This window comes from Rhinoderma darwinii, chromosome 4, assembly GCF_050947455.1.
Source record: "Rhinoderma darwinii isolate aRhiDar2 chromosome 4, aRhiDar2.hap1, whole genome shotgun sequence".
Classification (NCBI taxonomy): domain Eukaryota; kingdom Metazoa; phylum Chordata; class Amphibia; order Anura; family Rhinodermatidae; genus Rhinoderma; species Rhinoderma darwinii.
In genome coordinates, this window is record NC_134690.1 from 166,226,950 (window position 1) to 166,250,327 (window position 23,378).

General features: G+C 41.5%; 1 protein-coding gene across 3 annotated transcripts; it reads left to right on the forward strand.

Annotated features, from left to right (window-relative positions):
- Window positions 1–4,513: 4,513 nt before the first annotated feature.
- LOC142760926 (deoxyribodipyrimidine photo-lyase-like) lies at window positions 4,514–20,567 on the forward strand. Of its 3 annotated transcripts, none has more exons than XM_075864103.1 (11): window positions 4,514–4,616; window positions 5,005–5,154; window positions 6,316–6,794; window positions 7,066–7,211; window positions 7,290–7,472; window positions 7,759–7,917; window positions 9,862–10,060; window positions 10,611–10,763; window positions 13,058–13,179; window positions 17,552–17,711; window positions 19,879–20,567. In XM_075864103.1, exons 3-11 carry the CDS (start codon window positions 6,386–6,388, stop codon window positions 20,031–20,033), a joined length of 1,686 nt encoding a protein of 561 aa, XP_075720218.1. In that variant the 5' UTR covers window positions 4,514–4,616; window positions 5,005–5,154; window positions 6,316–6,385; the 3' UTR covers window positions 20,034–20,567. The 3 variants fall into 3 exon arrangements, with proteins under 3 accessions (XP_075720218.1, XP_075720216.1, XP_075720217.1); XM_075864101.1 differs by having other exon boundaries at window positions 4,615–4,668; XM_075864102.1 differs by lacking the exon at window positions 4,514–4,616 and having other exon boundaries at window positions 5,074–5,154; window positions 6,321–6,794.
- Window positions 20,568–23,378: the final 2,811 nt, after the last annotated feature.

The following is a 23,378-nucleotide window of genomic DNA, read 5'->3' on the forward strand; positions in this document are numbered from 1 at the left end:
ATTCTTAAAGGGAATGTGTCGATAGAATATTTTTTTTTTTAGTTAAACAATTAGGGTATGTGCACACGACAACGCCAAATACGTCTGAAATTACGGAGCTGTTTTCAGGAGAAAACAGCTCCTGCATTTCAGACGTTTTTACAAGTGCATTTTTACGCGCCCTCTTTTGACAGCGACGCGTAAAATGACAGCTCGTCTACACAGAACATCGTAAGACCCATTGCAAGCAATGGGCAGATGTTTGCCAACGTATTGGAGCCATCTTTTCAGGCGTAATTCGAGGTGTAAAATGCCTCCATTACGTCTGAAAAGAGGTTGTGTGCACATACCCTTATTATTTAAGTGATTACACATTGTTTTAATTTTTTTACAAGTCAGGAAATATTATAAATTAGATTCTAATTTATAACATTTCCATGTGCTGGCCACTAGAGGGAGCAGTTCCCAAAATTGCAGCATGGTCAATGTGGTAAAGCAACCTCATTGCTTTATGCTGCAAATTTGGGGTAGACACACTCTCTCTAGTGTCCTCACACAATCCCCCCTCCCTTATTCTGGCTAGTGGCAGGAGGCGGAGGGGTTTGAATCTTCAAACCTCCTACACTGTGTGCCGCCATTTTCTGAGTGACTGCACAGTGTAGGAGGATTAGATACAGTGCTCAGCAGACAGTATAACACAAACATACACGAACATAATACACACATCACATACACGAACATAAATTACCTGCTGCCGCTGCCGCCTCTGCTCCTATTCCTTGCGCCTTCACTTCCTTGAACATATGGCCGGAAGCCGCGGCCAGAAGTCGTCATCTCAATGTCTGGCAGCGGCTTCCGGTCCACATGAAAATGGCGCCGGATTTCGCTCTGCGAACGAGCTTCGTTTTGGTCTGTGTGGGAGCGGCGCATGCGCCGTTCCCACACAGACGGCGTACGCTGCAGAGAATGGAACGGCTCCCGTTCGCATTCTCTATAGAGTTGTATGTGCCGTATTCCATCTCTGTATGTGTTGTTAATCTACACATACAGAGATGAAAAAAAAATGGCAGCCCCCATAGAGAAGTAAAAATAGGAACAAAGTAAAAAGTAGAACACAAGAATATAAATAAATAAAACTTATGTTAATATCATATTAAAAGCAATATGATAAAAAACAATTACAATTTCATGACACCTTCCCTTTAAGCGACAAATTTTTCCAAATCCTCAAATGGCCTTGATAGGCCTTGACTTAGGCCCATTCCCCCTGACCAGAAAACTGTATTGTTACATGCATTCATAGCAACGAGATTAAAAATTGCTCCGTTTTGGAAAGAAAACGACTCCCCACTATTGAAACTAATTATTTAGGGAATTAATGATAACTGCTGGTTCGAATTGATGTATGCTAATGCCCGTAATGACAAACAGGGGTTTTGCTCCAACTGGAGAGCTTGGCTCAAAAGCTCATTCAACAATATTCCAAAAGATCTGTATGAACTCTAATTTCTAATGCATTCCTACATTTTGTAAATTCTCTTCCACTCTCTAAATGTTCTACTGTTAAACAGTTTTGATATTATACTGATTGGCAACTCATACTTTGTATACTGTTGTATTATGATTGTATTTTATGAAAAAGTTTTGAATAAAAATCAATGTTCAAAAAAAACAAAAACAAAACAAAAAACAGGGAAGTAGCCATGACCATTTAATGCAAATAAAGTTAGAGCTGACATCAGTTACTGTGCCTGATGTGTAGATGTGAGCAGAAGGTGAGCATGGTCTAGGCTCTGGACGCTTGTGGCTGGAATGGGTACATTGACTTCTGGCATAATAGGGGGTATGTGAAGCTTAAATGGGGGAATGTATGGCTGGCACTCTGGAAACATCTGAGGCTGACAATGTATAGGTGGGCAACTGTGGCTGGCACTCTGGGAGAGCATGGCTGGCTGGAGTTCAGGACTGTGGCAGGCAAGACTGTATGGGGACATCTGTAACAGGCAGTCTGGGAAGCATCTCTAGATGGTTTCCCCATCCAAGAAAATGATGGCATATATCTAGTATATGCCATTACTTTATGATCAGTGGGGGTCCTACTGCCGGAACCTCCACTGATCCTGAGAATAATGGAGCCGCAGTGCTAAATAAGTGAGCCGGCACGCCGCTGTGCAGGGAGTGACTGTGAATCTCAGGTTCGGTGGGGTTTCTAGGGTGGAAAAGCCCCTTTAAAAAAAAACTTTTACTAGCTTATACATGTGCACCATGTAATAGGCGCTGCTGCACAAACCTTATGTCACTTTAACCCCTTCCCTCCGCAGCCATTTTTCAGATTTTCACTTTTGTTTTTTTCTCCCCACATTCCAAAAGCTTCCATCAATATTGCTGTATGAGGGCTTGTTTTTTGCGGGACGAGTTGTAGATTTTTTTTGGACCATATAATGTAGTGGGAAATGAAAAAAAAAATATATGTGGGGTGGAATAGGAAAAAAACAGCGATTCCTCAACCTTTTGGGTGGTTTTGTTTTTACGGCGTTCACCGTACGGTAAAAACGGCATGGTAACTTTATTCTGCGGGTCAATACGATTACAGCGGTACCACATTTATATCGTTTTCTTTAAGTTTTACTACTTTTACAAGGAAAAAACTGATTGTTAAAAATAAAATTTGAGTTTTGTCGCCACGTTCTGAGAGCCATAACGTTTTTATTTTTCTGTCGATTTGGCGGTGTGAGGGCTTATTTTTTGTGGGGCGAGCTGCAATTTATATTGGTACCATTTTGGAGTACGTGAGACTTTTTGATCACTTTTTATTTCATTTTTTTGTGGGAGAAGAAGGGACCAAAAAACAGCAAATCTGATGTTTTTAATTTTTTCTTTTTTACGGCGTTCACCGTGAGGACTAAATAATGATATATTGTAATAGTTCAGACTTTTACGAAGGCGTCGATGCCAGTTATGTTAGCTTTTTATTTTTTTTACATTGTGCTTGAGGGAAGGGAGGGAGGGCTTCATAGGAGTACAAAGATGGCAGACCTGGGGGACTTCGTCAGGCCCCCAGGCAGCCGTGCCAACCAACGGCTCCCCCCGATCTCGCGGTGGGGGGGCCGTTGGGACGTTACAGGGGGTCATCCACCTGTTTTTAGTAATTTAAATGCCGCGCTCGCTATTGAACGCGGCATTTAATGGGTTAAACAAGCAGGATCCCGCTCCTAACACACAGCCGACACACTTGCTCTATGGAGCGGTCTCAGCCCGTGAGCCCACTCCATATTCCCCCACCCGGCGTGCACCATATATATACGGCGGATGTCGGGAAGGGGTTAAACTATGTTTAAATAACCCCCTGAACTGTCAATGGGGCGTTTATTTTACTGTAAATGGCAGGGGGCGTAATACTTAGCACTCTGACACTGTCCAATCAGCTACGGACAGTATCTGAGACCGGCTTGTGCTGTGTGATCTCTCTCTCGCGAGATCATACAGTCTTGATATGCTTGTCTGCCGAGAGCTGAAGAGAGAGCGTGCGCGCGATCTCATATCTAAATAACGGAGGAGGCTTGAAACATAGCTTAGGCTGCGTTCACATCTGCGTCAGGGCTCCGTTCTGATGGAACTTTCCCTCGGAAAAGAGCCTTGACTGACCCAAATGGAAACCATAGGTTTCCGTTTCCATCATCATTGATTTCAATGATGACGGATCCCGTGCCAAAGGTTTCCGTTTGTCTCAGTTGTGCAAAGGTTCCGTCGTTTTGACGGAATTAATAGCGTAGTTGACTATGGTATTGATTCCGTCAAAACGACGGAACCTTTGCACAACTGAAACAAACGGAAACCTTTGGCACCGGATCCGTCACCATTGAAATCAATGATGATGGAAACGGAAACCTATGGTTTCCATTTGTTTCAGTCAGTGCTCCATTCTGAAGAAAAGCTCAGACGGAACGTCAGAACGGAGCCCTGACGGAGGTGTGAACGAAGCCATACAAAGTGAGACAGGGTTTGTGAAGCCCGACCTATTACATTCTGCACATGTATGGGCTGGTGAAAGGTTCTCTTTAAAGGGAACCTCAGTGGCTTATGCAAAGTAATGTTGGGCCTAAAAAGGGCAACAAGAAAAATGTGCAGGCCAGGTTAGAATTTTTTACATGCTGTGTTGTGTCTTACAGAATTTTATATCACCTCTTCCACTTTTCTGAAGCTTGGAGCTCTCCTGATGTGAAATGACAAGTCTCAGAATGCCCTGACAGGGAGTTGTAGTTTCACAATAGATGAAGACTTGCAGATCACTAGATTAGATGCTTCTGTATGTGGGAGGTTGGTTGTCCATCTTATGACAAGACGTCAGCGTGTGGCTAGTAGTCCTGTAGGGCCAATAAGAGAATAGATGCTGCATTGGCATCGTCACCTGTGCCGCAATAAGGTTCCTGAATCCTGTCTAGCTTACGCGGGTATTACATTCTACTCGTCTACTTGTTAGTCTTTCCTTAATGTACCAGCAGGTGGCGCTGTCCGCTCACAACGTTCCGGAAATGTGCAGAAGTAACGTCATCGTGAAAGCCCTCTATACATCACGTTATGTAATGTGCTGCTGTTGTGGCGCGCCCGTGTGAATGTTACACAACGAAAAGGAGCAGGTACGGTACGCACTGGGGATGGTAGTGAGGCCTCAGTCTGACGTGTGCACAAGTACGATGTATAGATTGACATTAACCTTCCCTGTAGACTATGGAGGGGACTTCTTAATACTGGAGGGTTCATTTAAATGTACTGGTGACTTATATCTGTGTAAGGACGCTGGAAGCAATGTCACTTCTAGCAGGGCACTGTACTTATGGGCAAATGGCACCATTCTCTGCTGCCAGCTCAGGCGTTACGTGTTTTCGCTGTTAAAAGGGGAGTGGCTAGATAGTCGCCAGAAGACTGAAATCGTTTTTCTGGTTTACGTAAATAAGCGTTTATCATTGTACAATAAGTTCTGCTACTTTGTAATTTACTTTGTTCCAATTTCTCACTATTTTAAAGATCTCTGCCTGCTGTAAGTGAATGGAGACATTCTAGTTTAGATCCAGAGGCTAAAACTCCTTCCTGGTCATGTCCATCGGAGACCAGTGCACCGTTCGTTAACCCCTTAAAGCTTACAGCGTTTCTCCTGGATTGTATTTTGAAGACAAGGTAATGTTGATTGTTTTCTTTAGAAAATGTATTTGTTACATCTGTAAATAAAATATTTTTAAAGTGTTTGTATTTCGTTGTAACCAAAACTAGGAATGGAGCTAAAGAAGAAAAAAAGAAAAGCATCACATAAATGCATCTCTTCCCTGTGAGCTTCACTTCTCCTTTTGGCTTTTAAAAAAAAAAAAACACCAAAAAACTGCATCAAAATCGCAAAGTGTGAACTGGGCAATAGTACACTATGCCCAAGGCATAGTGTGAATAGGTTTTAATTAAAAACTCTGAACATCAACAATTCCCTGTATAGTGTTACCAGGTTTCCCCCCCCCCCCCATTACTGTAATTGGTAGAGCTAACTCTCCAGCATTATATGGCCACTGTGGGTTGTCCAGTCTGTTCTGCTGATTCCCCGATTTGACTAGTTGATCACTGGGGCTTATGCTATTCGGACCCACTGTACGCAGGTATTATCGATGGGGGACCCTGGTCCTTTATGCTCTCTTCCAACAGCATCTCATCCTCAGGCCATCCATTGAAGTTGGCAGTTCTTGGCTCTAGTTCCAAACCAGAGCTCCACTTAAACTATAAGGCTATGTTCACACGCTTAACAAAGTTTTTGATGTGTTTTTTACGGCTGTTTTTGGAGCTGTTTTTCTATTGACCCAATGAAGAACTGCTCCAAAAACAGCCCAAGAAGTGACACATCCTTTTTACGGGGTGTTTTTTTTTATGCTGTGTTTTTAAAAACGGCCACGTAAAAAACGCCCTGTGGGAACCGAACGCCATTTTTCCTATTGAAATCAATGGGCAGATGTTTGGAGACGTCAGCCCCCCGTATTTTCAGCCGTTCTTCAGGGCGTTTACGGCCCGAAAAACTGCTGAAAATAAGCCATGTGAACATACCCTAAATATACACCAAGATGGGAAAGTGCGGCGCTTGTTTGTGCTGCTGTCCATTTATTACATGGCTAAAGCAATAAAACTGGAATCCTATGCCCAGTTGTTGGTAGAAACGTGTTAATCACATATGCCCTAGTATCTTGTTCAGCTATATCTTTTAGCTTTCAATATTTGTTTTTTATTGTTTGATAACAATATCAAATCAGACAAATACATATCAGCTCTAATATTTGATATAATATGAATGTATTTTTCTCCTAGACTAGTCTTCTCTTCCAAACTGATCCCACGTCATTGGAATTTAATTCTTCCCTTGACAATAACCAGAACCATGTCTCAAAAGGCAAAGACTCAATACAGTAAAAGGCAAGGGTCTGGAAGCGAGAAGTCTGACACAAGCCAGGAAAAGGAGTCCAAGACCAAACCATTCACTGCAGCCAAAAGCCAAGGGAAAAGGAGACCCCAAGAAAATAAGAGCAAGTCCAAAGTAATATCTGATGCAAGTAGTAGTGAGACCTCCGATGGTGCTCCCAAGAGGAAGAAGATGCCAGAGAAAAAAGATGTTGATGTAGACGGAGGTCTGTTAGAGGCAGTAACGAAGTCTCGTTTAAGTGTTGCCGCCTCTGTGTCTGAATTCAAGTTTAACAAGAAGAGGGTACGGTTGGTGTCTCCTGAGGCGGACCTGAAAGATGATGCTTTGGGCATAGTGTACTGGATGTCCAGAGATCAAAGAGTTGAAGGTACATATATTACAAAGTATTTTGTTGTTGAGTTATCAACTTCTCTTACTACACATATATATCAAGGTGAGTTTAAATGGTGTGGAGGTGAACGTTTTGTTGACTGAAACTGTCTTAAAGCGAACCTTTCACCTGCCCACACATCTGCAGCATGTAATAGGCAGGGCTTCACAAACACTCACTTTGAAAAAAAATGTCCTATCTTCCTCCGTTATTTAGAAATCGGTGCCGTTTTATAGATTGTGATGACTGCTACTTGTATCTCTTTCAGATAACTGGGCCTTTTTGTATGCACAGCGCTTGGCTCTGAAGCAAAAGCTACCACTGCACGTTGTCTTCTGTTTAGTCCCAAAGTTCTTGGAAGCCACCATTAGGCACTTTGGCTATATGTTGAAGGGCCTGCAAGAAGTTGCCGAGGTATATTTAAGAATTACAGGGGTTAAAGTGATTGCAAATAAGATGTCTATCTTAAACACCCAGTTTGTCTTGTTTCAGGATTGTAAGGGTCTCAACATTCCCTTCCATTTGCTTATTGGATATGCCAAGGATGTTCTCCCAAACTTTGTGAAAGAGCATGGCATTGGTGGGGTGGTGACTGACTTTGCGCCTCTGCGTGTCCCCTTGCAGTGGGTGTCGGATGTTTGTGAACTATTACCTAAAGATGTACCTCTTGTCCAGGTGAATTTTTATGGTCCGATATGTAAACTTCCATAAGTAAATAATAATGTCATGTTGATGGATTGACTTTTTCTTTTCTGTATTCATTGTTATAATGAGCTCATTAACTGTTTCATAATTATTATGTATCCGAGGTTGTTACAAGTCACTCGTCATAAATAAAGATAGTCCCAGATATATTAATATATTTCAGAGATGAATGGCTCAGAATCGTGCAGGTACAGACAAAGGTGTTCTAATAGTTCTATGTATCCGCTCATTGATTTTTAAACATGTTAATTTCCAGGTGGATGCCCATAATATTGTGCCCTGCTGGGTTGCCTCCAATAAACAGGAGTATGGAGCTCGTACCATTCGAAGGAAAATCCATGACCAGCTCTCTCAGTTCCTTACAGATTTCCCTCCAGTCATTTCACACCCATACAACTCCAAACTGGAGGCTGAGGTTTGTATTATTCTTGGCAACTTCAATAGGAAAAATTCTGTATATTCAGGGATTATTCATTTATCGTATTAAACAGAAGATGTTTTTCCTATTTTCTTCAGACCGTTAAACTTCGTTAAAAAAAAAAGGCAGGACCCAATAGACTGTCAGTTGAAAAATGACAGGGCCTCTTCACGTTAGCGTCGGGCATCGGTTCCATTCGACCTTTCCGTTGGAGGAACCAATGAACGGAAAGCCAAACGGAAACCAATGGTAATGCTTCCATTGCAGTTGGTTTCCGTTCCGTAAGGTTTAGTTTTTTTCTTTGGAAACAATAGCGTAGTCGACTACATAAGTAGTGCAATGTATTGTACAGGGGATCAGAAGATCAGGCTTTCAAGTCTCCCAGTAAGTATAAAAAAAATTTGGTTAGAAAAATAAATAAAAGTTTTAAGTAAAAAACAATAATCGCCCGGTTTCCCTGATCAAGTTCTTTTGTAATTAGAGAAAAATGAAATAATGAAAAAAAACTATACATAATCGGTATTGCCGCGTTGGTATTTACCTCAACTATAAAAATATCTTATTTATCCCGCACGGTGAACACCTTTAAAAACAATGGCAGAATTTCCTTTTTTTTTTGGTCACCTTGTCTCCCCAAAAATTTAATAAGTGATCAAAAAGTCGCAAGTACCCCAAAATGGTACCAATGAAAAAACTACAGTTTGTCACGCAAAAAATAAGCCCTCACACTGCTCAGTCGATGAAAAAATAAAACAAGTTATGGCTCTCAGAATACGGTGACACTAAAACATGATTTTATTTAGAAAAAAGTGTTTTTATTGTGTAAAGGTCGTAAAACATTTAAAACTATATGAATTTGGTATCGCCATAATTGTATTGAATCGCAGAGTAAAGTAAACCTGTTTATACTGCATGGTGAACGCCATAAAAAAAACTGGCGGAATTGATGTTTTGTGGTCTCCTCACCTCCCAAAAAAAATTACTAAAAACTGATCAAAAAAATCGCATGTACCCTAACATGATACTAATAAAAACTACAGCCCGTCCCATGAAATTCAAGCCCTCACACAGGTCGTCAACTGAAAAATAAAAAGCTAATGCAATGATGCAAAATGACGGCCCGGACAAATTTATATGTCCAGCAGTACTGGAGTGCGGATATTTTGTACAATACCACGGGCACCATTTATAAGTGCGGCTCCTGCCCCCAAAAAACTGGCCTGTTTATAAAGGTTCTGCATCGCTATCCATGGATAATGAATTTTATTTATTTACCCCATTATTATACCACTTTATAATGTGCTGATATGCAAAGCTTACATATGCCTCCACATTATAAACAAACCCCAGTAAAATCCTAAACAAAACTACTACCAAGCAAAATCTGCTCTCCAAAATCCAAATGGCGGTCCTTCCGAGCCTGGCAGTGTGACCAAACAGCAGTTTGAGCACATATGGGGTATTACTGTACTCCGGAGGACCCGCTTAACAATTTATCGGGTGTGTCTCCAGTAGTACAAGCTGGACACCACATATTGGGCACTGAAATTGCATATCTGAGGAAAAATGGCAATGTACTAATTTCTGCAAAACACGTGGGGTCCAAATGCTCACTACACCTCATGATAAACTCCTTAAAGGGGTTTAGTGTCCCAAATGGGGTCACTTCTCGGGGGTTTTCACTGTACTGGCACCTCAGCTCAATGCAACATGGTGTCAAAAAACAAAAAAAGGATTTTACGGGGAGTATGCAAAAATAAACCTTTTCCACTCCACTGTAGAAGGTATAGAAAAGGCCAGTGATCCAAGATTGCTTATTATATGGTGTGCTTACAGGTCAGTGGCTCTCTTGCTGTAAGATTATTTAGTGAAGAATATGCAATGATGGATGTGTTGTCTGTATATTAACGTGTTGTAGTATTTCTCCTCTTTATTCTCCAGCCTATAGACTGGGATCAGTGCTATGCCAGTTTAGAAGTGGATCGTACAGTAAAGGAAGTAGAATGGGCAAAACCAGGTTCAAAGGCAGGAATAAATATGCTCCACGCATTTATATCCGAACGACTCAAATTTTTTAACTCTGACCGAAACAATCCAAACCGGCAAGCACTCAGTAACCTATCGCCATGGTTTCATTTTGGTGAGTTAAGAAAAGTTGCCAAGAAAAACAATTCTATTTACCAACGATCATCTTTTTACGTCTAATATTATCCTAAAGGTAATCTTCAATATTCCGTATCTTGTACTGCGTTGAATCCTTTATTCACAGTTCTGTAGGCTTCAAAGTTTAAATTTCCTTGAGCGCCCTTCTTGAGAGTATTTACAAAGCTTTCGGCAGTGATTTTTATTCGGAGAAGTGTCAAATGTATCACAGGCACTGTACAATAATCTAGTAGAAACTGTCCCTCCACATTATAGGGGTTCTGTTAACCTCTTAGGGATGTAAAAGCTGAACATATGCTTTAATACGGTCTGTGTAAAATAAGTCGTATTGTAAAACATAGCTCTGGTAAACTTTCATTACCAATGTACCCCACAAAATATAGCATTGTCCAGCTTTTCCGACTGCTTGCTCACTTTCACCCATGCCAGTTTGCATTTTTGATCCACCACCCCCAAATACATGTCCCTGAGCTGTTTCCAGACCATGAATCTTGTAAATGAATTCTTTGGATATGGTTATATCTCAGGTCAGCTGTCTGTGCAGCGAGCAATCCTGGAGGTGCAGAAGTATCGTAGCAAGTACAAGGAATCTGTGGACAGCTTTGTGGAGGAGGCTGTAGTGAGGAGAGAGCTGGCGGACAACTATTGTTACTACAACAAAAACTACGACAAAGTGGAAGGTACGGATCTACCGCTGTCAGATTGTTTGCGCCATGTTCTGCATTTCACGTTTCTGTAGAAATGATTTAAGATTTATGATACTTGTGCTCCTTCTCGCATGTCGATCCTGCGCAGTATTTGATGAGATGCTTTTACTGCACAAAGTTTACTGTATTTTACAGTGATTGAAGAGTTTCTGTTGTGTTCCGTGCAATTAATTTATAGCTGATCGTATTCACGTGACTTCATGCAGAAACTCTCTGTTCTTTCCATTTCCTTTATCGATGCTATAAGGTTTTGCTGTCCAAGTGGATATTACTATCTGTTAAATAAATGGCACACCGTTGTAGGAATACTCTCAGGCCTTGTTCACACGGAGTAGTCTGTAATCAGAAAAAAAAAAGTGCCTGCACTTTTTGGCTGTGGTTTTCTCAGCGGTTTTCGCCTGCGGCCATTGAGCGCCACAGCGAATAACACTTTTTCTGTCTCCCATTGATTTCATTGGCAGGTCAGAGGCGGTACCGCGGCAAGAAAGGACATGCTGCTTTTTTTCTCCCGCAAGCGGCTAAAAGCCGCTCAGAAAAAAAAAACTCCTCCTCCTCCCATTGAAATCAATGGGAGGCTGTTTGAGGCGTTTTTTGGCGTGGATTCCGACACGGTTTCCTTATCAAAATCGGCGCCAAATGAACTCAATGTGAACTGGGCCTAGGAGCATGAACTGGAGTAGTCATGGTTCAGTGTGCAATATTTGTAACAGAAGTCTCTGAAGAACATTATTGCTTTACTCTTCTGATTTTTTTTTTTGTTTTTCCCCAACCATTTACAGTATTTGTATACATAGAAGGTACAGCATATTCTATAGACTGCACTCATCCACATCTATATGCACAATTCTCTGACTTCTGAGCTCCAATCTCCCAGCATACCCTCGTGCCTCAATATCTGCAGGAAGCTTTACATGTCAATTCTCATTCTAGGAAGTGGAGTCCTTACACCAGGCACTGTAACGTAATCTGATGTAGGGAAAAGCAACCATCCCAAAAGGCAGTACAGCACAGAACATTGTATTAAGGCTCTGTTTACATCGCGTTTCTGGCTTACATTTGCTGGATACACTGGCAAAATCCCATGTTAAAAAAAAATTTAAAAAAAATTTCCTGAGTCCTGACAAGTGCGTACCGTCCGCATGAGGTGATGCGACCAACGGTGCACTAATGAGTGGTGGCACTGACAACAGAACATGGTGGGCGCATCACCTCATGCTGACCGCGCGCGCACTTGTTATCAGGAACGGCGTAATGGCGGTATTACACAGCCCCACTTTTAACGGCGGAGATGAGAGAAACCTTTGATCTCCTCCGCTATTCCCCTGAATGCTGCGATCAAAGCTGACCAGAACATTCAAGGGGAAAATGAGAAGGCGGATGCCCCTTGGATCGCGTCACAGGGTACCCCTGTGACGCGATTGAGGGACATACCATATATGGGCAGACAGCCCAGGGTCCATTGAAGAACCCCATAGATATATGCCAGTACATTAAAGTTTAAAAATTTAAATAAAGTAATGTTATATAAAAATAAAAAAATACACATACACATTTTTTACAATAAACATTAAAATAAGTCTCCATACATAAAATAAACATATTCGGTATTGGTGCGGCCGTAATAACCTGCACAACAATTTTTTTGTTACATTTATGATGTGTACGCTATAAAAAAAATAAAAACGTCTTTCTTTCACTTATTATTGTGAGGCAAGAGGTGTGATGAATTTAACCTCCATGTACCTCATATTAATAGTAATTAACCCCATCATGTACCCCACACATTAACCCAGTGTTGTCAATTATGACTGAGAAACATGATGGGGTTAATTACTATTAATGTGAGGCACATTCAAAATTCATCACACCACGTCCCTCACATCAGAAAATCGAAGAACTTTATTTATTTTTTATTACTGTTGGCAAAGTATCGTTTTGGTATCGTAGCGCAATACTACACGAAGTATTGGTATCGAAGTCCAAATTCTGGTATCGTGACAACCCTAATTCAGTATACGTTTTTTGCAGTGGCAAACTATAGGAAAGCGCAGCAGGGATATAAACTGTAAATGCCAGATCAGTAGTAGATAAATGAAACACTATTTGTGAAATTATCTCATTATTAAATGAAACTGTAAAGTGGTTTCGAAGGTGAAATGCACTTAGTGATTGGAACAGGTCATTTTTAATATTAGAAAGGTGGCCGCTCTATTGTACAGTTTTAGACTCTTGTTCAGTGTGTCTCTAAAATACTTGATTTTGACAAGGTGCATACGACTGGGCCAAGAATACCCTGAAAGATCATGCAAAGGACAAGCGGACACATCTGTACAATCTAGAGAAACTGGAAAGTGGGAAGACGCACGATCCTCTGTGGAACGCAGCTCAGGTATTTGTGTCAGTGTTTTTCGAATAAAAGGTTATTTTATATATTACATTTTTTTATAACTCTTACCCTGAATCTGTAGTAACTAGGAGAAAATTGTTAAAACTTTAATCGTTTATTGTAAAGTTTTGTGGAACTTCATGTTCATTTCCACAATTTACTATTTTACTTTAAATGGGTCTGAAAGTGACTAAAATGATGCCATCAAGATCATCCAGTATTTCAGTGAATTGGCAATGGGCTCCACAGATGTCCTTGAAACACATATATAACAGACTGCAGCTACATTTTTTACATAACAGTGCTCCGTTCTTCCAGTGCATAAAATCACTTAGGCCATTCAGCTACTTGCCTTTAGCAAATGCTCCAGAGGTTCTGCACATTTAGACAACATGACAGTAAGATGGAAAGAAGCCTAGTTTATATCTTGATCCTTCTCTGTCGTGATATCCGTGGACATCCTGCTTTGAAGACGTGAGTAATCTTAGAGAATTGTTGCTAGGTATGTGCAGGCAGACTCTTCTAAGATTGTGGTTGTTAGACTAATTATTATAGTGCCAATCCAGCCTGACAGTCTGGTTGCTAGTGATACTCTGCCTATTTCTCATTTACAGCATTGGGGGACACAACAGCATGGGTACGGGCCCTTGCAACTAGGAGATTAACACTATTTAGGAAGAAGTCTTCTCTCCGCCCAGGCAGAGCATACTCTTCCCACAGACATTGTGCTAAATCAGTTTTGGCTTAAAGAGGCTCTGTCACCAGATTTTGCAACCCCTATCTGCTATTGCAGCAGATAGGCGCTGCAATGTAGATTACAGTAACGTTTTTATTTTTAAAAAACGAGCATTTTTGGCCAAGTTATGACCATTTTTGTAGTTATGCAAATGAGGCTTGCAAAAGTCCAAGTGGGTGTGTTTAAAAGTACAAGTCCAAGTGGGTGTGTATTATGTGCGTACATCGGGGCGTTTTTAATACTTGTACTAGCTGGGCGCTGTGAAGAGAAGTAACATCCTCTTCTCTTCAGAACGCCCAGCTTCTGACAGTGCAGACCTGTGACGTCACTCACAGGTCCTGCATCGTGACGGCCACATCGGCACCAGAGGCTACAGCTGATTCTGCAGCAGCATCAGCGTTTGCAGGTAAGATCGACTTACCTGCAAACGCTGATGCTGCTGCAGAATCAGCTGTAGCCTCTGGTGCCGTCACGATGCAGGACCTGTGAGTGACGTCACAGATCTGCACTGTCACAAGCTGGGCGTTCTGAAGAGAAGAGGATGTTACTTCTCTTCACAGCGCCCAGCTAGTACAAGTATTAAAAACGCACCGATGTACGCACATAATACACACCCACTTGGACTTGTACTTTTAAACACACCCACTTGGACTTTTGCAAGCCTCATTTGCATAACTACAAAAATGTTCATAACTTGGCCAAAAATGCTCGTTTTTTTAAAATAAAAACGTTACTGTAATCTACATTGCAGCGCCTATCTGCTGCAATAGCAGATAGGGGTTGCAAAATCTGGTGACAGAGCCTCTTTAAGTGTCTGTAGGAGGCAGACATGACCTAATATTCAGGTCTGCTGCTATGTTTTAGCCAACTACCTGTGGGTGCTGGGAAACCAGGCAGTTCTCTGCACTGACTTTCCCTCACTGCTGGTCACTTAACCTAATTTTCTGCATCCGCAGGTGGAGTGTCGGTAACCCCACTATATGTGCGAGGTGACCCTGTGAATCCCCGAAGACCATCCCCCCTTGGGGTACTCTATTGGCAGATCGCTGTATAACTCCATTCGGGACTTTCTTCCTATGGGACAGAACAAACCCTATCTACGGGGGAATACTTTATTGGTACAGTGGACCCTATCTGAAAGCATAATTGCTTTTCCCCCCCCCCCCTTTCCCCAGTTACAGGGGCGCTGCTTTCCCACTTCTAATTCTGTTTTTATCCATCGATGGGGGTATGCTGCTTTCTGTGTCGTTATGACATTCCTACCTTCAGCACTGCAGGCCGGGTTTTCTACTTTAGCCCCGGCCTACATCAGTGCTAGGCTGCATTTTCAGCCACCCACACCATGCCCCTCTTGCTTACAGCTCCCCGAAGGCCCTATCAACCGGCGCTCCAATTCTCCAGTTTCAGCGCTCCCAATTCTCCTTTTGTTGTTCCTGAAGAGCCACGCAAGGGATTGCAGAGTCCAAGGCCAAAGGTTGCGCATTCAAATCCATCTGTGATTTCGGTAGCCTATCGGTCCAAGTTCCTCCTCTTCGGGTCACTGCCATTCTATTAGGGCTGTTTGGTGCCTCCTGGTCAGTCAGGTATTAAGCTTTCTCTGTATACAACCTAACTAGGAAAAAACAAAAGTCATGCAACCATCACTATTCATACCAAAAAAGAAAATTTTTTATCGAAATACTTAGAATACACATGATAAAATCAATGATGGATCACCAAAAGAGACCAGTACACATCCTAAATAAGTAGTGGACAACCACAATCGCATTGGAATGAGGAGCTATTATGGAATGAAACCACTGTATACATAAAAGATCTCTGTCATAGCAGATAACTAGCCGAAAAATAGTAGATACTATGTCTAAAAAATAAATGTAATGAAATTACAGCACCTGTCAAAATACAACTAATAAGAAAATGTGTATGTTTGTATAGCTAGACTGCTCTAGATCTATCAGATAATGAAGATCACGCCTCCTGAGGAAAACTAATTAGAAACGCGTGTCGAGGTGAGGTGACCAGACACATTTTTGACTACCTATTTGTATCTTCATTATCTGATAGATCTAGAGCAGCCTCCAGTTATACAAACATACACATTTTCTTTATTAGTTGTATCTTGACAGGTGCTGTAATTTCATTACATTAATTTTTTTAGACATAGTATCTGACATTTCAAACTGGGATTTACTTTGTCATTTCATTATACAAACTATTTTTCGGCTAGTTATCTGCTTTGACAGATCTTTTATGTATACTGTTTCGTTCCATAATAGCTCCTCATTTTAATGTGGTTGTCCACTACTTATTTAGCATGTGTACTGGTCTCTTTTGGTGATCCATCATTGATTTTATCATCTGTAATATTCTATGTATTTCAATAAAATGTATATGTTTTGGTATGAATAGTTATGATTGCATGAAAAATAAATGTATCGGTGTACGGACTCAATAGAAAGTACAAAAAGCCGAACAGACACGAAGCGGCTGAGCGCTCATACTAACACTTCAGCTGCTTCCTTCTAGCGATTGATGGGGGTTTTAGTGCTCGGCCCCTCACCAATCCAAACTTCTGACATGTCACTATGACATATCAGAATTTTGTCAAACGTTTAGCTACACTTTAAGCTTGCTCAGGCCTGCAAGGCTGCTACCTGGGCTTCGGAGCACACCTTTACCAAATTCACTTTTTGGCCTCCTCTGATGCCAGTCTGTCACAAGGTGCTGCAGGAAGCTGTACGTTAGGCGGGTAGCATGACGGTACTTTTTTCCCTTTAATTCTTCCCACCCTTTGGAACTGCTTTAGAACTTCCACTAGTGCAGTGTCCCCCAAGGATATACAAGAGAAAATTGGATTTTTGTTCGCACAGTAACCTTTTTGTTCTCGTTATATCCACACAGATACTGCCCTCTTTGCTTTGTTCCAGGTCCCGGGAGCTGTTACTCCTGGCTTTTTGGTTTTCTCATGGGACCGTGGACATGGTTTTTCTTTTGCTTGTTTTTTTGTCTTGTACTGCTTTCTGTACAAACTGCTTTAGCCAGTGTCTGTGGGAAGGGTATGGGCTGCCTGGGCGGACCCAAGAATTCTTCCTACTTCTTGTCAGCCTCCTAGAGGCAAGGACCTTTTTTCATGGCCTGGTGTCCCCCAATGAATACAATGAGAGATTTTACAGGGAGTACAAAAATCCAATTTCATATAGCGCCAACATTCTGCAGCGCTTTAGAATTGGGAAAGTAACTAAAATAGAATCACAAATTAACAATGTAACAAAAGGAGAGAAGTATTTGCTTATAAGAGTTTATAATTTTGTCCAGGGGACCAGCACATTGTGTTGGCACAAGGAGTCTGAATAAAGCTGCATGACCCGTCACCCATCCAGTCTATACCGGTGTTCGCTCAGATACTAAGTGCAGAGTATTACAACAAGGGTAACTCATTTAGTGTAGATATTTGTGATTTAGGTCAGGTTGGGCCATGGACTTTAGTTATACTGGGAGCAGAAAGGGGAAATAGGTCATTGAGAAAAACCTGTCTTGGAACAGTACCGCAGGGCATTGTATTTTTTTTTAATACACTTTTATTGTATTTAGAAGTTTTTTCATTTCTAACCTTGTGTACTCTTTTTACCTTGGCCTCAGTTGCAGATGGTACATGAGGGAAAGATGCACGGCTTCTTGCGCATGTACTGGGCTAAGAAAATACTGGAGTGGACTACCTCCCCAGAAGAAGCCTTACGTATTGCCATTTATCTTAATGATCGCTTTGAGTTGGATGGGCGTGATCCAAATGGCTATGTAGGCAAGTACAGAAACACTAAGTTTGTTGAATGGTTTGACTCCTGTTACTGTTTGTTGCTTGAGTATATATGTGCAGGTATGATATTTGCTGCCTTAATTAAGCGGAGGATTTCTTTTTACATTTTTAAGATTGTTTGGTGGTTCTATTTACGCCACTAATAATGTTGGGGTTCTGCCCCCACAGGAGACCACATATTGCAGATGTGCCAGCATCACTAGCCTGGCAGGCTACTATGCAGGTGCCATAACCACTGTATACATGATCCTCACCCTCAGAGGCAGCACTCATGAATGCAATGGACTTGCTGTATTGTTTTTGCTGTAATATTAAATAATACCCTGCATTGTTTTGTGCCATTTGGCACCGATACCCATGCATCCCTTAATTAGGGCAGCATAGTTAATGCAAATCTGTCATCATACTAGGCTATCCTGTTTAAGGGCAGAATATTATGATGACCGATCCGTTTTATAGATTCACTTACCTTTCTTGTGTTTTAGACATTTAGAAATTGTCATCTGGCATTTTTTTTTATTTAAACTAACTGATCATGTAGATTTACAGTAATAAAAGCTACTCTGCCTTGTTGGGTGAAGGCTGAGTGACTACACAAGTGTAGCCTCATCTGCAGCCCAACTTTCCACACTACTTTTCCTGGGGAGGACATAAGGCAGTGACATATGATAGGCAGTGAGTACAATGCAAAGCATGAATTATTTAGTAAAGTACAAAACTTCATATGACTTCTTTTGAAGGATTTGTGCTATTTACGAATCCAGCGTGTCTTTTCGCTAAGTAAATTGACCACTTTGCCTAGGTTTACCAGGAGTGGTTATTTTTACTATTCCGATGAAAAAGTTGTGATGACCAGGATTCAATATGTTGATCTGAGAAAGGATGTGTTCACACATCAAGGGCGATAATTGTGTAGTTAAGAACTCTATCGCTGCAAAAATGCTGAAATAAAATAAATCTCACATGTTCTATTGCTGCAATTAGTGTTAAGTTCACCTGCAGCGCCACCACAGTAGAAATAAAGCATTACACCATTTCCATTTAAGTAAATTTGCTGTCCATGTAATGAACAGACCTGGTAAGTCCTCCAGAGTGCGGCCTTGCTCACACGTGTGTATTTTATATTTGTATTTGTAAGCCTAAACAGAGACAAACAATATTGAAAGCTTTGTTCCACTTGTACACTTTCCTGGACTGTGGATGCCCCCCTATTAACTTAGAATTCTCTATAAGGGATAACTTCAAAGTTAAATGGGGGAGGGGGGTCTTGTTTAGAAAACCCATTTTTAAATACCCTGTTAAGAAGTTCTGAGCCAAAAGGGGAAAATCTCATTCAGGAAATGGGGGGGGGGGGTTTACATTTCTCTGGACCGTGTGCGTCCACACATTACTCAGACAGCCCATTAATTTGTGGTGCCGCAGGGAGACTGAACACTTGCTGCCGGGTTCCCCCCAACAGTCTACGGCTGATCGCTGGGTGTCCCAACAGTAGGACACCCTGTGATCAGCATGTTTTGATGGGACCAGTCTAACTTAAAATGATTGTCAAAAGAGAACAACTGACTTAGGATACAGTTCTATGATCTGTATCCTTTCTTAAAGAAATCACACGATACTACATGTCTTTAATTTCTCCTATTGAAGCCAGTGTGGAAAACACTATGTGTGTCTGTGTATATGTGTATATATGTGTGTGTGTGTGTGTGTATATGTATGTGTATATATATATATATATATATATATATATATACACACACACGGCATGTTTGAAATAAGCCAAATGCTGCAGTTTAAATGGAAAAATCATACTTTTCCACTTAGGACTAGTTCACAACGTGTTGGAGGCAGTTAGGGGCCTCCATCGCAGGTTACAACAAATGTGCAGCATGCTGCGCTATTTCAGATAAAACCACAGACACCCTGATGGAAAACAGACGGTACCAACTCAATGGGTACCACTGGTGGTGTCCATGGTGTAACAGATCCGGCTGTTCCGGTTATGCCCTTGTTCTGTTCCTCTGACATTTAAAAAAAAAAAAAAAAACCCTAGTGAACCTAGGTTGCCATTGAGATACGGCCATAGTTATCTGGAATAGGTAGACACCAGGTGAATGTTCAAACCACTTATTACACTAACTCTACTTCTACACAGGTTGTATGTGGTCTATTTGTGGAATCCATGACCAGGGTTGGGCTGAAAGAGATGTTTTTGGGAAAATCCGCTACATGAACTACGCAGGATGCAAAAGGAAATTTGACGTGGCCCAGTTTGAACAGCGTTACCACCCCAAGAAATTCTCTTCTTAACCTAATAATGTTGGTTGAATGCTGTACTCTTACTCAGGGACATTGTATGTTGACCTCTCCTGCTACTAGTAAGCACTGATGCCTTGAAGCTTTGAGCATTTCATTTTAGAGATGTCTCCCTATGGAACTTTTTTCACTGCCTATTTAATTTTCATATTTGTAAGTTTCTACAAGTCTATTCTCAGTATTACATATACTGTAAGAAAATAAACACATTGTCTGTGCTATTACAATGGTACATCCATTTCAACACAAGGGAAAATCCTAAATGCTCTGATTATTTCATAATATATTTATGGGGGTTGGAACTTTACTTTTCTGGTACACACCTGGAGATCGAATGCATAGACCTAGTTAAATGTTGCCAAATGGGGTGGAAAATCTGCAACGGATTACAGTCCCAGCAATTTTGATAAGCTTTTAAAAATCCCATGCTGAACGTTTTCTGTTTGGACATCAGAGCATGCTGCAGACTTAGGCTGGGTTCACACGACCATGTTACGTTCGTAAAGTACGGAACGTATTTCGGCCGGAAGACCCGGACCGAACACAGTGCAGGGAGCCGGGCTCCTAGCATCATAGTTATGTACGACGCTAGGAGTCCCTGCCTCGCTGCAGGACAACTGTCCCGTACTGTAATCATGTTTTCAGGACAGTAGTTCCACGGAGAGGCAGGGACTCCTAGCGTCGTACATAACGATGATGCTAGGAGCCCGGCTCCCTGCAGTGTGTTCGGTCCGGGACATGTGGCCGAAATACCTTCCGTCCTTTACGGACCGAACATGCTCGTGTGAATCCAGCCTAATACTTTGTCCGTTTTTAACCTAAAAAAAAGCGTATATGCCCGGCGGCTAGCACAAATGCGATGTGAATGGGGCCTAAGGCCCTGTTCATAGTTTTTTTGCAGGCAGAAAAGAAAATCTGCCTCAAATTCCTTCAGGGATTTTGTGGCAGACTTTGCCCTGCCTGCAATTTTATTGCCACTATTTTCACCCACAGCCATTGAACGCCACGGGCAAAAAAAACGCTTTCTCTGCCTTCCATTGATTTCAAGGGGAGATCAAAGGTGGAACTGTGGCAAAAAAAGAGCATGCTATTTTTGTTTGTTTTTTTTGTTACCGTGACCGGCTAAAAGCTGCCGGAGGAAGAAAAAAAAAGCCTCTGCCTCACATTAAAAACAATCAGCGTAAAAGAACAAAACTGGGTGTAAGTGGTGGCTGCAGGCAGACAGAATTTTATAATTTACTGCCATGGTTATGCAGGAGATCTTGAGCCAGATGTGTACTAGACTGGATTCGACCTCTATAAAGATATATCATAAAATGAGTCTGCACAGAATGTTGGGCCTAAAAATGACACAATGTTAAATGGTGGTGGCTCTAAATCTTACTGTATAAGCTGACTGTTACATTGTAGAATTCAAACTGCTCTTTTTTTGTATGTAAAACTACTCGGGCTGAAAATGGTTTTTGTACAACTCTTTTCATATAAAATAAAAAGCAACGTAATATTTTTGTTTTTTTACCATGTGGCATAGTAAGTAGAGAATGTGAATCATCGCTCAGAATCTACACCCTTTTTTAAAAATAAAGTTAGGCCTAAAAAGAAAACCATTATGATAAGTACTTGTAAAACAAAGTGTGATCTGTACATGTACTATGATTGCTTTTCCTCCTCACATGCTAAATAAGTCTTCTCTGTGTATTCACTAGTACAGGCACTTCAGAACTATCTAGCGCGTGTGAAATTGAGAATTTCTCTTTAGCGATCTCCATAGCAAGACATCAATTGCCAAATGCAAGTTACAAGCCGATATAGTCCAGTTCACTTCTCATATGGTAAAATAGCCACGGTGTGAAGATATTAAATCTTGTTTCACAGCACATACCATATAGCCTTAAAGGGGTTCTTAAGAGTTATTCCAAAAAGTAGCAGGGGTAGGAGATATGCATGGAAAAACAAAAAGCCTATACTAACGTCACAAATCTGGTGTTCCAGACAGTTTTTCTTGCGGTTTATTGACATGGCTGCAGCGATGATGTGCTTGTATACCCACATGATCGCAGCTGCCAATCACTGGTTTCAGTGGGTATATGGCACAGGATCGCTGAGGCCAGTAATTGGCTGCAGCGTTCATATGGATATACAGGCACGTCAGTGCTACAGCTATTTCAAACAGCTGCAGGGAGGACCAGAGCGGCAGCGGTAATGTTTTTTTTAATGCATCCCTCCTACACCTGACACTCTTGGAATAACTCTAATGCCCTTTTAAAGGGGTTGGTCAGGGGAAAAAAAAATGTTCCCAGAGTGTCCCCCAGCCTTGGTTTGCCTTTCCTAAAACTCCCTACTAACCTTCTAACCAGTTTGTTGGATATCAATAAACTCTGTAGCTCTGATTGTTTACATCCATTGCTTCTGTTCCAGTCTTATGAACCACCATACCCATGATCCCTTGCTGCATCTGAGGAGACAGCTTACACCCACCCCCCTCCACAGCATCTCAGCTAATTTGCATATTGACACACCCCTCTATGGTCACAGGGTCATTCCCTACTCTAATTGGGGTATGTTCACACGCCCTATTTATGGACGTAATTCGGGCGTTTTAGCCCCGAATTACGTCCGAAAATACAGCTCCAAAGCGGCAGCAAACATCTGCATATTCATTTGAATGGGTTTTACGATGTGCTGTGCCGATGGTAATTTTTTTTTACGCGTCGCTGTCAAAAGACGCCCGCGTCAAAGAAGTGCCTGTCGCTTCTTGAGACGTAATTGGAGCAGTTTTCCATTGACACCATGGAAAAACAGCTCCAATTACATCCGTAATGGACACAGCGAAAAGCGCCTGCACTTGCCATTACGCCTGAAATGCCGGAGCTGTTTTCTCCTGAAAACAGCGCCGTAATTTCAGGCGTAACGGAGGCTGCCGTGTGAACATACCCTTAGTCACCCAGCAATAATCACAGGGGTGATGGGGGATATATACAGGTTCCTCTTAATGAATTAGACTATCACCCAAAAGTTAATTTTATTTCAGTAATTCAGTTCAAAAAGTGAAGCTCGTTATATAGATTCATTACATTCATACAGAGTGGTCTATTTCCATCATTTTTTTTTCTTTTAATGTTGAAGATTATGTGGAACAGTTAATGAAAACCCAAAATTCAGTCTCTCAGAAAATTAGATTATTGGGTAAAAGTTGAAGATTGTAGACTCATTGGGGTCACACTCTAATCAATACAAAACACCTGCAAAGGTTTCCTAAGCCTTTAAATGGTCCAACAGTCTGATTCAGTAGGCTACACAATCATGGGGAAGACTGCTGACTTGACAGTTGTCCATAAG